Source organism: Monodon monoceros, unplaced genomic scaffold (genome assembly GCF_005190385.1).
Source record: "Monodon monoceros isolate NGI ecotype Baffin Bay Population unplaced genomic scaffold, NGI_Narwhal_1 Super_Scaffold_15, whole genome shotgun sequence".
In the NCBI taxonomy this organism is placed as follows: domain Eukaryota; kingdom Metazoa; phylum Chordata; class Mammalia; order Artiodactyla; family Monodontidae; genus Monodon; species Monodon monoceros.
Genome location: NW_021703771.1, coordinates 68,018,451 through 68,034,060, shown reverse-complemented (window position 1 = coordinate 68,034,060; position 15,610 = coordinate 68,018,451). Strand labels below are relative to the sequence as shown.

General features: G+C 39.7%; 2 protein-coding genes across 2 annotated transcripts in view; both read right to left on the bottom strand.

Annotated features, from left to right (window-relative positions):
* The window catches only part of ZC2HC1B (zinc finger C2HC-type containing 1B), a 49,327-nt gene extending 48,106 nt beyond the window's left edge, over positions 1 to 1,221 (bottom strand). The window contains exon 1 of the mRNA XM_029223358.1: positions 1,072 to 1,221. Within this exon, the coding sequence (XP_029079191.1) occupies positions 1,072 to 1,099 (28 nt within the window). The 5' untranslated portion in view covers positions 1,100 to 1,221. The remainder of the gene's footprint in view (positions 1 to 1,071) is intronic.
* Positions 1,222 to 1,807: 586 nt separating this feature from the next.
* Positions 1,808 to 15,193, bottom strand: LTV1 (LTV1 ribosome biogenesis factor). Its single transcript, XM_029224313.1, has 11 exons — positions 15,049 to 15,193; positions 13,916 to 14,047; positions 12,579 to 12,752; positions 8,595 to 8,682; positions 6,943 to 7,084; positions 6,322 to 6,577; positions 4,133 to 4,260; positions 3,079 to 3,218; positions 2,736 to 2,788; positions 2,339 to 2,539; positions 1,808 to 2,214 (listed from the first exon to the last, which is right to left on the bottom strand). Exons 1-11 carry the CDS (start codon positions 15,049 to 15,051, stop codon positions 2,104 to 2,106), a joined length of 1,428 nt encoding a protein of 475 aa, XP_029080146.1. The 5' UTR covers positions 15,052 to 15,193; the 3' UTR covers positions 1,808 to 2,103.
* Positions 15,194 to 15,610: the final 417 nt, after the last annotated feature.

Genomic DNA, 15,610 nt, shown 5'->3' with positions numbered 1-15,610 from the left:
AAGTAGTAAACAAAAATACCCTGCCCTCAGTTTGTTCTAGTGAGATGAGACTGAAAAAGAAGATAAAATCAGATGCCAGTAGATGTTAAGGAGAATATAAAGCAGGCAAGGAGCATAAGGAATGCAGAGGAGGGATGTTTGTGCTATTTTTAAATACACGGTCAGGGAAAAGTTTATAGGGGAGGTGACAATTGAGCACCATCCTTAAGGATGATTTATTTACAGCCAGAGCACTTCAGGGGGAACAGCAAGTACCAAGATCCTCCTTTCAAGTGGTACTTATCACAGTGACTTGGCATTAGTTATATTTTGCTGCACACACCCTGCCTCCTCAGACAATGCAGTCCTTTAAGGCAAAACCCCCTTATTGCTTTGGTCACCTAACATTTAACATGGAGCTTATGTTAAGTTCCCAACCACTGTTTATATGACTGACATCGTAAATATTCCAAAATGTTATGAAATAATACAAAATATCATGTAAGAACTTTTTTCCAGAATAAAATCAAGATCCTTAAATTTGGAGGATAATCAGTCTAAATCACCATATGCTTCACCAAGACTAGTGGCTTATAGGCACATTCTCTTAATTGCAAAACATACAATGTGTTAATTTAAACCATTTGGGTCAGGTGTGGTGAAATTAAAAGCTCCGAAGATGGAATCTGAAGAGCACCAAGTCAAAGTAACATTCTAGATTCTTGCTAGTTTTAAGAACCTTCAAATGAGATGGCTACCAAAATAAATGGTCAATCTCTTTAGGATTTAGTACATTCCTGATACTAACATAAAACATCAACTGGCCCTTTGCTTCTGCAGGTTGGCATTTAAATACACGCTCTCCAGTATTCTACTTCTGTAATGACAAGCTCTTCAGCCAAGTTTTTTCTATCAGTGTTGGTAGAGTACCTAATGCTATCGTTTTTCACAACTCTTTTAAAAATTCTACAATGATTAGATTTAGAACCGATAACGTATAGAACAAGATAACACCTCCCAGCTGAGGAAAAGCCATAATCAAATTATAGATGAAGACACTTTCTAATAACTTAGATATCAAATGCAGCTCACCTGCTAAGAATGGTTCTGCCTCAGCCATTCTGTACCCAACTCAGACCAACAGTGTCCACACATTTCTTTTTTTTCAGAACAGTCCAGATAACAACATATTAGCCATGGACACACGAACATGGGTCACTAACAACTTGTCTGTTCCAAGAAAGTCACAGTTTACCAAATAATTAACAATTGTGATGTGTCATTGCTTGAACCTTGAAAAAGTTGAGAAGTTAAAAAATCTCATCAAAAAACAGGGAAAGTTTTCAACTATGTATTTTAATCAAGTATGAATGGTTCCAAGCATTAAATAACGTTGAAAAGACAAGCTTTCTAGTTTAAACTGAAGTCAATATTTCTGATGTTGAGCCAGGTACTCACTGAAGCCAAGGAAGTTTTCTTGATTGTTTCTTCTATTCTGTTTCCTGTCTTCACTCTTCCTAAATTCCAAAAACAAGTCAGCCAGTAACTGAGTCCCAATAACCTCAATATTGTTTTACCATCCTTTTGAAATAACCCTTTGCATACAGCAAGGGGAAACTTAGATTCCTACCAGTGGAACCTTCTCAGGGAAGCTCTTCTTGCCACTCTATTTCAAATGAGTTCTTAACTAGGTTACTTTTCTACATACAGGAAATCAAACCACTGAAGTACTGAAAAGGAGTGGAGAGATTTCAAAGAAATATTTGAGAACATCTGCAAAAGGCAACTGGAACAACCACACAAATAAATGAAGAACAAATCAATTCCATTTAAGTTATGAAGACATTTTCCTTTAATTTATCCAAACATTTCATGTTCATGAAGTCATTTATTTAAGCAAATTTAAGCCTATAATATTAAATTTAAAAATATTACAATATTTACAAGACAGCTGGCAGGGAAAACTTACTGGTATAAACACAAATACTGTACTGTTTTCTTTTGAATACCTGCCAGTAAAAATTGCAGAGCGAACAGTTTTATCTCTTTGACGATCCTCGTTCATTATTGTACATAACAAAGAGCCCGTAATGGGGAATGCACCTTATCTGAAATGTTCCACTGTCATAGTTTTAGACCTTCAACATTCTTCTTCAAGTTCAGCAGCTCTCTTTCCTGCCTTCTTTTCTCCAGTTTGAAGGCTAATTTGTTAGCTTTCTTCTCCACTCTCCGTTCCTGTGCAAGAATATGCTGTTATTCAGATCTTCACACTGATGCAGACTGACTTTACAGAAGAAAATTCCCGTGACCACCCCCACCCCAGCTCTTTCTAAATCTCACATCTGAAAAAATACTTTACCTTGCGCTCTTCTTTTATAGCTTGCTTCCTTGCTCTTTTGTCTTCTTTGCTTTCACTTTTAGAACGTGGCTGGGTTGGCGCCTTAGGCAGATCACTGTCACTAACCATCTGCATTTGTTCACCGTGCTTTGCTGTGGGCCCTTTCTTAGGTAAGACACTGAGAGGTATTCCTGTTTTACAAGATAGTCGGATTTGCTTGGGCTGAAAGAAAGATCAAATGGCATTGTGGCTTTTTCCACTCTTATTAAAAAACAGCTCACCAATGGCACATTTTTGTTGTACCATTTTTTATAATGGTGTTGCAAGCCACAAAGGGGCTACTGTGAGAAAATAATTTGTACACTCCATTTCCTGCACTGCATATTTCGAATAGCTCGGGACACTAGGACTTACTTACCTTTGGTTGATACTTGATAAGTTGTGGATGGTTATATAAATTTGAGTATGTACCTTAAAAAAACAGACACACACACAAAAATCATGTATCAATAAGTATACTTTCAGTTCAGCCAAAGATTACTGAGTTCCTCCTATATTCCTGATTTTAGTGTTTTCATAGTTCAAAATAACAATGGAGTCTCTCTTATGTTTTTAAATGTTTCAATTACAACTCAATTACTGAAATATTATTTTTCAAAATCATTTTCACAAATATGTACTTTTCCAAAGAAGTTGATGTACCCAATACTTTAAAATTACTATCACACTTTTAGCAGTAAAATGGACACTAAGATACTTACTACAAATAGATTCACAATCCCACTTCTCTTTGGTTTCTTCAAGAACTACAGTAACAATCTCTTCCTCCTCAGACCCACTGAGCTCATTCACTGGCAGGTCCTGATCCTCGAAGGGTTCAAGAGTATTCAGTTTTACACAACTTTTGGTTGAGTTTTAAAAATGAAGATAGAGGAGGGGAAAAAAATACCACCCATTATTACACTGTTACGTTACTGAAACTGCACTTAAAGAGCTTAGGGAACTACAACATTTTTTAAAATCCACAAACTCATTTGCCCCATCTGTCACTTCCTGTCAAAATCAGCTCTCCTCAGGCTTGCCTCTCCTCTACAGCAGGTTTTGGATATACATTCTGCTGATAGGAAGGAAAATTCTGTGTTTTTGCAAGGTTTTAACACATTAAACAAGATGGCATCTTTCTTATATAACATGATCTTTTTTAAAGCCTTGAAAAGCATCAGCCCATCTGCCTCTTCAAAGTATTCAAATAACTCACTCGAAGAATATAGCCCTTGTCCTGCTCTGGGATCTACATATGATAGTGATCAGGGAACATCAGACCTTTCTAGCAGATGTAAACACTTCATTAGTTTCTCTCAGAGAAATCACCTTGATGTGGATGATGATTTACCAAATATTTGGATAGAAAGTTATGCTAATCAGGCTGCAGAGACAAACTGATGTACTTCTCAGAACACCTTTTTCAGGAAGATGAAGAATGTATATACTTAGAAGTCAGAATAATTCTTCAGCCAAAGAGGCTAGAAGCACCATCTCCTTCTCCAGGTGGAACATGACCTTGTACTCTAACCCTCAGCTATTCCATCATGACTCTCAGGTCAAAGCTATAGAGAAAGTGGTTCTCAGTATGTTTCCACCCACTGTTATATTCAGCTTCAGAACTCTTAATAGCAAAATGGGAGCCAAAGGTTAAGGAAAACATACATTTTCTAAACATGGATCTTGACTGGGTGATTTTCTAGATTCAGCTGTGCGATTACAGACTTTATTTGAAACGAAAAAAAGGAAGTAATCAAGGAAAAGTCACCGTACTTCTCCGCCTTCTCTTTATAGTAGTCATTCAAAACGTCCTCTAAGCGATTGCTGTCTACCTGAATGGAACCTTCCAATTCAGCATTATCCAGAGCTCCAATTTCATCATCATCATACTGCTCATAAAACTTGGATAAAAAGGAAAAAGATAAGATGAAAAATGAATGTATTCTTTAAGACTATAGCATTTAAATGGTATTTTTACATTACTTTTACTCCCGTACAATATTCAAGCCCTAGGAGGATCACAACTACCATGTAAGTGTTAGCAGGGATATAGCACCATAACAGTACGGTGTGGAAGACATTCTACTCAGCACTCTCAGACTGACATCTGGTCTGAATACAGGCTGCCATTTAATATGAAAATGACCACTGACAAATCAAAAAGACAACCTACAGAATGGGAGAAAACTTTCGCAAATGATGTGACCAGTAAGGGATTAATATCCAACATATATAAACAGCTCATGTAACTCAACATCAGAAACACAAAAACCAAGCAACCTAATTAAAAAATGGGTAGAAAACCTGAAGAGACATTTTTCCAAAGCGGAAAAGCAAATGGCCAACAGGCGCATAAGAAGGTGTTCAACATCGCTAATCATCAGGGTAACCCAAACCAAAACAATGAGATATCACCTCACACCTGACAGAATGGCTATCACCAAAAAGAATTCAAATAACAAATGTTGGTGAGGATGTGGAGAAAAGGGAACCTTGTACATTGTTGGTAGGAATGTAAATTGGTGCAGCCACTGTGGAAAACAGTATGGAAGCTCCTCAAAAAACTAAAAATAGAACTACCATATGACCCAGCAATTCCACACCAGAGTATATATCTGAAACAAAAACACTAACTTGAAAAGATATGTGCACCCCAGTGTTCATAGAAGCATTATTTATGATTGCCAAGATATGAAGTATCCATCAACAGATGAATGGATAAAGATGTGGGGGGTGTGTGTGTGTGTACACACACACACACACACACACACAAAATGGAATACTACTCAGCCATAAAAAAGAATGGAATTTTGCCATTTGCAAAAACATGGATGGATTTGGGAGGGTATTATACTAAGTGAAATAAGTTAGACAGGGAAAGACATACAGTATGATATCACTTACAGGTGGAATCTAAAAAATATAACCAACTAGTGAACATAAATAAAGAGAAACAGACTCAAAGATATAGAGAACGAACTAGTGGTTACCAGCGGAGAGGGAAGGGAGGAGGGGCAATATAGGGGCAGGGGATTAAGAGGTACAAACTATTAGGTATAAAATAAGGATATATTGTGCAAGCACAGGGAATATAGCCAATAGTTTATAATAACTATAAATGGAATATAACCTTCAAAAATTGTGAATCACTATATTGTATACCTCTGACTTACATAATATTGTACATCAACTATACTTCAATTTTAAAAATGAAAATGAAAAGCAGTTATTCTGTTCAGCTTGGTGAACAAAATGCTAGGCAGAAATCTTTACCTCATAATATTTCACAGGTATTTTCAAATTCATTGATTATGCAAGCTAAAAGACCATGTAACTAAAGAGCCTCCTGTTTATGTACAAATCTCATTCTGGTTTAGATGATGCTTACTGTATTATTCCAATGCTGTTAACTCCGCTGGGCTTTGTAAAAGAATAAGCAGGGGGTGATACAACTCCTGAAGAGTGAGGTTATTACTAATAGTTTGCCTACTGCTTGGAGAGAAGAGGGAAATGAGTACTTAGTGAAAAGGCAGCAAAGTCAGAGCCTTTACCTTAGATTCACCTTGAAGGAATTTACTCAACAGTCTGAATCCCTGCCATATGCCAAATACCACTTTAGGCCCTGAGATATTAACAGTATGAAAATCACTCAAAAAAAGGGAAAGCAATGGAATTTTGTTTATGCTCAGGCCAATGCTTGAGGAAGACAGCATCATCTTAGGGATTGGGATCATAGAGGTTCAGAATCGAAGTATCAGATTCTAAGAGGAAGTCAGGAGGTTTGACCAGTCACCTTTTGACTTATACACATTCTTTCCAGAATTAAAACTGGGGTGGTTTTATGCACTCTTTTAATAAAAGACATAGTCTGTTTCTAACGCTGAAAGTTCTAGCTTTGGGTTCCAATGTCATAAACTGTACTAGGAACTAGTATTAAAAGGCCCCTTATTTGGAGAGTTTACCTTCTCAAATCTCTCATCATGTAGGGTCAGCTGTTCATTTCTCCTCATGACCGAAGACGTCAAAGAATACTCAGTAAAGCGACTTTTCGTTTCTTCTTCCCAGAACAAGTGATTTTCTACAGCCCCAAGAGGTTTTCCAGGGTAAGACATATCCTCATCTGATGAGCCTGCAGGGTCATATTTATCATCATCACTACCTCTTTCCTTCTCATCATCCACATCTTCCCACTCACTGTCATCTTCAGCCTCAGATTTCCTAAAGGCAGAGCCATAAATTAAATGTCAAAACAACTTGAAAAACAACAGAACCAAATGACTTTGCACAAGTAAAATTTGAGGGTATTTCAGAGGCAGGATTCTTGTTTAGGCAGGAACAGCTGTGCTGCTTGACCCGTCTGGTTTGGCTGGAAAAGTAATGAACTAGCAATCAAGCAACCTGGACTTTAGCCCCATCTGTCGATGGTTTGTAAAGACCTCAAGTCTCACATTTTCTGCTCTAAAATCAGAAGTCTCAGATTAAATGCCCTCGAAGGCCTCTTCCAGCTATAACATCTAATGGTTACTATCCTACAGAAGAAGCAACAGTCAGGTCATTCCTGCTTCAAAACAAACCACACATACTGTATCTCCATTCCCTCTTCCTCTTCTGTTGGCTTATTGGCCCGAAGAATAAAATCATCTTCAAGTAGATTATCTGGATTATCAAAATCAAAATCATCATCAAGAGCCGCGACAATGTCAGGATCAAAATCCAGCCGAGGTCCTAGAAGGAAAACAAAAATTGAGCAATAATTTCCAAGAAAGCATGATTCCTTCACTTAACATAATCTGAGTAGCTATTATATGCCAGGCTCTGCCTATGTATTGAGGATAAAACAATGATTAAAAACTTTAAAAAGTTCAGTTCAGGAATAGACACAGAGATAGAGAACTCCAAGAAAATTTAAAAAAGAAAAAAATCCCTCTGGTTTCAATACCCACTAGTAAAAACTTTCATGATAGATCTACAACATTAAGCTGTGTCTATTTAGCAAAATCCAAAGCTTTTACCCACAGAAAAACTGGGCTTTAAATTCACCTGTTAGAAGTAACTCTCACCTGTTAGAAGAAATACATTTAGTATTTGTAGCCTGTGAAACTTTGTCTTTTCAGACTATGAGATTTTTAAAAATCCCAACCTGTTTCTTCAGCTGTTTTCTTCTATATGTATTACTAAAATTACTACAGAGTCCTACAAAAACTTTCAAGTTCAAACCTGTAAACTGACATGGCTTCCAACACCCTTCACAAAATGGCCACTGTCTGACTCTACAGCCTCATTTCATATTAATCTTTACCCTTCATTCCAGGCATGCTAAAAGGTGTGCAGGTTCCTGTATCTGTGTTCTCTTGTTTTTGCACATAGTTTCCTCTGTCTGGAATATCCTCTCCTCCCCACCCCACTCTCCTTCATTCACCTGCCTAAGTTCTACCTGAGAAATCAACCTTGCCTCATGTCCTCTAGTACACCTTGCCCAACTCCCCCAGGCTGGGTTTGGTGCCTCACCACTACTTATTCATTTGCACTATAATCGTAATTTCCCATTTACTGTCTATCTTTCCCAACTGATGGTAAATTCCTTGAGGTCAGGGATTATGCTTTTATTCTGATTTAACCCAAACATGGTCATAGTGGCAATTCAGAAATCTGTAGAATGAATTAAGGAATGAATGCCACATGGCAAATGTTAGTCAATAACTAAGGTAATTTAGCAGGAAATATCAAACACCACTTCTGTGAACTTCCGTGTTTGTTCTAAAATACAGTATTGGTACTGCAAAAAAACAAACATTAAAATTTTTGGTGTATCTGGAACAGACGGTAAAATGGATTTCTATAAAATACTTCTACACACTTGGGAGAAACTCTGAAAGCTAACAGATTAAGTATTTTCAAGATTGCACTATATGAATGTAAGGCTTATTGAATATCATTGTTTCCTTTGTAAGAGGTTAGGCTAGGCTAAAATTCCCTTACTAGATCACCTAAAATAATTTTCCCACTTTCCTCTCCAAATAGGAACTTTAAAGACTAAGAATTTGATGGCAATAAAAGAAAAGGACGAAGATCACAGTCATCCCTTCCTAATTTACTGATCTCTAATTTGAATTCAAACACATCTCAATTCTTTAAGCTCTTTACCAGGGACAGAAAAACCCTATATCATTACTATACGTTTCTTTTTGTAAAACACAGCTCTATCCACTTGAAAAGTTAAAGAAATTATACACACCTGAAACAGGAGCTGCTTTATTTAACAATCCAACATCTTCTTCAAACTCTGATGCAAACACTGAGGAAGGCAATTTAATTCCAGTGGTCTTGAAAAAGAAGTTACACAATGGTTAGGTTTATTTAGAAATACTTTTGAACTACGAAGAGTTGAAATGCCCCCCCCCCCAAAATTCATGTCCACCCAGGAGTTCAGAACATGACGTCATTTGGAAACAGATTCCTTACAGATGTAACCAGTTAAGATGAGGTACACTGGGCGATGGGGGGGCCTAATCCACTGACTGGTGTGTCCTCATAACGAAGCCATGTGAAGACAAGACACACGGGGAGAACGCATGTGAACGCATGGAGGCAGGTTAGAACGCTGCACCTACAAGCCACGGAAAACTAAGGACTGCTGGTAACCACCAGAAGCTAGGAGACAGGCATGAACAGATTCTGCCTGTGAGGCCCCGAGAAGGAATAACCCTGTTGAAAGCTTACTTTCAGACTTCCGGCCTCCAGAACTGTGACAGAATAAATTTCTGTTGTTTTAAGCCACCCAGTGGTAATCTGTGGTAATTTGTTACAGCAATCCTACTAATACAACTACATTCTGCATTGTCTCTCACTTGTGCTCCAGTTACATATTTTAAACATGTATATTCCATCATTATCTCAAAAGCAACCTCCCTGCCATACTTCACAAAGCTTTCTCCAGTATTTTATCCCACTTAATCCTTACAACCCCGTGAATTATCAGCATGTTTCAGTGAAACACAAGCTAAGAAAGGTTAAGTGGCATGCCTGCCTGAGACTAGTTAAGTGGGGTTTTGAGATTCAAATCCAGGTCTCATAACTCCACTCTCCTCAAATTTCAAAACAAAATTAATCTTTTCCTATTTAAACCAGAGATAACGTCCTAATCTCTAGTACTGGCACAGCTTTTCTCCAAATTGGCTGCTTAAATCCTAGGGTGGTCGTAAATCATTTCTAACCACCCATCCCTTTGAACTCTCTTGTATACAGTTACTTCACACCTGTCCTCTGGGCACCATCTTACTCACGGTTAACCAGGACACAGACGACCACAGCTGCTGCCTAGTCTACATCTAGTCCAATCTTCATATTACTGCCAGGTTAAGACTCCTTAAAATGTTATAATATGACCTTCCCGAACTTTTAACAGGTTTTTTCACTCCTGATTTTCAAGGCACTATAAACTCAAGGTCTACTCTATGTATCCTGTTACTCAATAATGCAACCTCCATGTAAATCAAGTCCAGTTCCTCACATCATGGAATAATTCAAAGTAACTTACGGAGCACACATGTGCTGGACATGATGACCCACAATATGTCCCTTCTTTCTGACTGGAACGGTCCTTCTTCTCTCTTTAATAGAACCCACCCATTTTTTTTTCTTTTTTCTTTTTGGCTGCACCGAACAGCTTGTGGGATCTTAGTTCCCCCACCCGGGATCAAACTTGGGTCCATGGCAGTGAAAGCCCTAGTCTTAACCACTAGACCGCCAGGGAATTCCCAAAGCCACCCTTTTAGGGACCAACTCAGTTCCCTCCTTCACCATGAAGCCCTTCTTGATTACTGTTCTGGAACTTTCCTTCATGTGAACTCCCCTCATGCTGCAAACCATCCAATCTACTTCAACATGTGCTGGCACATACTTTCTGACCGGTCCTTATGCTTTCGTTTCATCCCTACAACCACTTAGTTAATAATGTGAGTCACCACCAGGTGTTCTCTGTCTGTGGACCTGCCCACCATACCGTCCTCAGTCTAGCAGCAGGCAGGAAGCAGAGGCACACATTCTCACTGGCTCACAGACAGAGCCTGTTGAAATGGAAGCCTCTGAGGAGCATCAGTGCGTACCTAGTAAGCTGTTATGGCTTCCAGAGCTTTTCGGTGGCATAAACATGGACAAAGAAAGATCTGGCTTTTTGCTGTAGAATCCTATTTTAAAAAAGCTTTACTGAGATATAGTTCACATACTACACAATCCAGCCACTTAAAGTGCATAATTTAATGATTTTTAGTGCATATTACATTAATTTTAAAAAAATTGTGGTAAAATATATTTAAGATGCTCTTTGTGATTATCCTTGGAAACCGGGGTTTAAAAAAAAAGGGAGGATCAGCTTGTGCTTAATGAATTACCTTTGGAAATATTTTTCAAATCATGAAAAACAGTCAAAGAATCATATACATAATTAAAGTGTAGATAGTGATTACATTTTTTAAAAAAGGGAACTGTAATTTTTTTTAGTGATTGCAGTGGTTCCGAACTACATGAGGTTTGCCCAACTGCTTTCCACTGTGGCAGCACCTGCTTTCCTTCAAGTGAAAATTAGGGGCTAATCAAGCATTACTAATTTCTCCACTGTCTTTCTGCACTGCTTTTGTTTTTAGGGCATATTCAATATTGCTGGTTTACTCAATTTTGGTGGTTTGTTACAAATTACTTTAAAGTTGAAGAAACACATGGGACTTACTCATATTTTTGCATCATGCTACAGAAAACCAATGGCACTTGTTTTCAAACATAATTCACTCATCCTTATAAACATCACTGAAGTGTCCAGTAAAGAGTCTTATTCTGGGGAATTCCCTGGCGATCCAGTGGTTAGGACTCTGCACTTCCACTGCAGGGGGCATGGGTTCGATCCCTGGTCGGGGAACTAAGATCCCATATGCCATGCTGCACGCGGCATGGCAAAAAGAAAAAGAAAGAGTCTTACTCTGTTAGAAAAGCCAATTCGATAGTGGTTACTTTTACCCAAAATGAATTAAGAATTAAAAACTAATCTTTTACTGGCCAACACAATTCAGCCAGAAGAATGTTAGGACTTTATTAAAACTTTTCTTACTACATAAGATAAAGATGTTAAGTCACTACTGGACCACCTCCCCTCCTTCAGTTGGTGGTAGAAGGAAATGAGTCAATAAGATATATATCCTATTACTGATACAACAGCCTTGGGGAAGAAGGTGTAGAGAAGTAGCTTCTGTTAAAGATGTGGCAGTGGGGTGTGAGGCCTCACAAGAGAGCTATGACCTAGTGAGTGAATGAACAGGTGCAGTTATTATCTCTTTTTTGGTATGATACCCTGAAACCTAACCCTTCCGACTCTCCTTAAGCAACAAGTATGGACTGGAGGGGTTATGATCACATCTTCCCCAAGGAAAAGAATGTCTAGACCATGATAGGACTGGAGAATGAGAAGCAGGGGAAACTGGTGCCCTCTGTATCTCTTCTTTTTGTCAATAAACAGAGTACATTAGTATCTTCTTTTTTTTTTAAGTGCCAAGTGATATAAAAGTTTCACAGGGAAATTTACTCTATACTAATACTAAATTAAAAATGAGATAACAAAGGCATGCAACATGGGCATCCTTAACATAAGCAGGGAGAAGAAAACAGAACTTAAATTAGGAGCACTAATTTCATATAAACATGTGCTCTCATATGTACTTAAAAGATAAAGTATTAAAATGGACTGCATTTTTGTTGAGAAAAGCAACAGAAACTTCATTACAATCTATTGCCTCCATTCTCTCTTACGGTTAGCCTGCAGCTTCTACAAGCGTTAAAATCTGAACATTCTGCAAAAGTTCCACAAAAGTTAAGTCTATCTTAGAGCAGTTTACGATGCTGAAACAGTTAAGCTCTTAACATACAGAACATCAGCAGTTTTTCTTCTACTGAAAAGTGCTACCTAGCATGACCATAATTATTAATCAAAAGTTCCAACCTTGTCAAAAACCATTACTTTCAACAACCCGAGAACAGGAGACCTGCTCCCTCCTGATGGTATGTATGTGCATACACATATACAATTTTAAGCGAAGGCATGGCTTATCTTTGTGCTCTTCAGACTGACACCGTTTCTTGCCCCAAACAGTTATCTTGATTTAAAAAATGGTGGTTCTTCACTCATGGCTCCTCACACACTCTCTCTCATATTTGAATTGCTAAAAAGTCTTACTGAAGTTGCTAAAGGTTCTTCTTTCTCATCTTCCCTGTAAGGTACACCAAAGGTATTTGTGGGAATGAGCTCTGAGGGCCCAGATGGTTCCTTCAGGTGCTGCAGGTAGTCATAATCATCATCAAAGAACACTCCATACTTCCTCTGTTCTGCTCGCCTTTCTTCATCTTTTATCTAGCATAATAAACAAAATGGAATTAGTACCTGTTCCAAGGATAAGGCTCAGGAACGTTCCAATAAGCACAGCTTTCAGAACAGGGGACAAATGGCCCATGAACATTTTGGCTGATAGGAATGAGACAAAGAATTCTTGACAAACTCGGGAAACACAAAATGCCACATAAAATTAAAATGGAATAAAAAAATTCCTCCTTCCACTAGACATTTCTGGGCAACAATTTAAGCCAAGAAACACACACACACACACTCTTTGTTTTATCATGTATGTGGAGGATTAGAAGACTAGGGGGCACTGAAAGGTAACTACAATTTCTTGTATTTATATGCAAAGAAACTTCTCAATGCACAATACCCACTGGCTTTACTAAAAAGCTACATATGCCAGTGTTCCCCAACACTTCCTTTCACATTACCCACACTTAACAAGTATACTCTAACTGATAATTACCAAATCAACCTCTTAAAGGCTCCCTGGTATTTTCTAAAGCTAATTCATGAGTTTTATATTTCATGAGATGACCAGGAGGCAAAATGCAGTCTGTGGTTACAAAACGCCAAGATCTTATGGAAAGCAGAGACTAAGCATACGGTTGTGCCCTAAATAACACCATGCAGCCTTGTTGCTGATGGTTTAATAAATATTTTCCACTACTCTACAAGACTGCTCGTTTAAACACCTCCAATAAAGATAAATTATCCAACAAAATAAATATGCACAATGTAAAAATGAACACATTGGGTTTCCCTGGTGGCGCGGTGGTTGGGAATCCACCTGCCAACGCAGGGGACACGGGTTCGAGCCCTGGTCCAGGGAAGATCCCACATGCTGTGGAGCAACTAAGCCTGTGCGCCATAACTACTGAGGCCCGCGTGCCTAGAGCCCGTGCTCCGCAACAAAAGAGGTCACCACAATGAGAAGCCCGCGCACTCCAACGAGGAGTAGCCCCCGCTGGCCGCAACTAGAGAAAGCCTGCGTGCAGCAATGAAGACCCAACGTAGACAAAAAATATATATATATATTATTTACTGAAAATTAAATCACAGATTTTGTTTTCCAGAAGATCACAGTTATCTGAAAATAGCAGTTGGCTCACATAATTTATTAAAAACTATCAACAGTCTACCTACAAACTTATTAGCTATAGAACAGGACCCACTTTCTGTGTAGGCAACAGAACCCTCTGGGGTGCAGTCTCATCTGCTGCTAAAGGATCTCGTTGGCTCCGGTGGACCAGGTGAAAAGACACAGCTTTCTTCTTCTCTATAAAGGGCTTTTTCTTCCTGTGAGGCTTCAAAGAAACAGAATCAGAATAATGAAGTAAATCAGAACAACAACAACGGAACAGTGAATAATATCATAGTCCACATAGGCATCTTCAATAAGTTATGTTATGATCAACAGGTTTTTAAAACCTGCACTTCCAAGGCAAGAAACACCAACTATGTTCAATACAATGTATACTACCTTCCTTCAACAAACTTTTGTTGGCACCTACCCTGTGCCAGACTTTGTTGTAGGCACTGGAATACAGCAACACGTAAGTCAAAGTTCCTGTTCTCCGCAAACAAATCATCAAAAACATGATTTCAGGTAAAGACAATAAAAACAAAACACAGCGATGTGCAAATAACTCAAGAGTTACTTTAGAATGAGTGCTCAGAGAAGATCCCTGACAGTCTGAACCAGAATGACAGGAGCCTGCCACAGGAAAATCTGAGGAAGACAGTTCCTGTACCAACTATTAAAACCATGACACAACAGCTTAAGTTTAATAAGACTCATCATCCTTCTGCGTTTTTATTTCACTACACAACCTTAATTTTCTGAACTGAGAAAGCATCATTCCAGTTGAGTAAGCCGCCTTGCTTCGGGCCCAACCTTAGACCCTCCTTTTCCCCAGAGCAAACAGATAGGGCAGATACCTGCCATTCCAATGTCTGGAGAGACTAGCAACTCCCTCTCTGCTCGACCCCATGAAGCACTGGGTGGCGCGTCTGTTTCCCATGTCACAGGTTTTTAGGCCTCTCGGGACGGCGGGATAGTAAAGAGTAGGCCATTCTCTTCTCTCTACTCCCCAGGAACGCTTGGCCGCGGGAGACCCACTCTAAACTGCAAACTATGCCCGGGGTGGTGAGGGTAACCCAAACCGGGGCACTGGGCCACAAGCCGCCTGTCTTCACCTTCGGACCAGCCCTCCCAGTTCCAGGCCGCAGTAGCCACTGGCGCCAGAGGAACCCGGTCTCTGCCAAACCAGAGCGCCCCACCCCCGAGAAAGGGAGGCTTGCTCACCATGCTTGTAGCCGCGCGGCGCTCACCCCAAAGAGGGGCGACGGCTCTCTCCTAGTCGGACGGAAGGTGACACGGTACCTCCCGAACGCCACTGAGGACCAGCTCGTAGCCGCGTCTTCACGCCGCTCCACACGTGCTGCCCCAGGAACCGGCCGGGAAGTCACGCAGCAGGCCGTGGAAACGGACCAATCGCCGAAAGGCTGAAGGGTCACGACCGGAAGTTACGCAAAGCTCACGCCGTCTCAAGGATCGCGAGAAGCTATTGTCAGGTGGGGCTGTTCTCATCCCCGGGGGGGCGGGGCTTTTCTGGCCAAAATTAAATCAGCTGCGGAAGAGAGTTGCGGGCGTCTGTGCTGCGACGAGGCGAGAAACGGGGTGTTGGTGTTTGTAGGCGAACTGCTTTTATATATAGCGCCCTCTACCGAGAACAGAAGCCACGAATCTAGCATCCCCATCGACAGTTGTATTCCCTGCCTATTCCCAACCGTAAACAAAAAAACCAACACACAAATAAACTGTGTACACAGAAGGAAGGTGGGCACCCCCCCGGGTCACCGAGGTT

Excerpts from the sequence above, each read along its gene's own strand:
- LTV1 (XM_029224313.1), bottom strand. Across the intron at positions 3,219-4,132 it reads TATAAAGAGAAGGCGGAGAA|TTGTGTAAAACTGAATACTC; the intron begins GTACGGTGACTT and ends CTCAACCAAAAG. Across the intron at positions 2,215-2,338 it reads CTATAAAAGAAGAGCGCAAG|GAACGGAGAGTGGAGAAGAA; the intron begins GTAAAGTATTTT and ends ATTCTTGCACAG.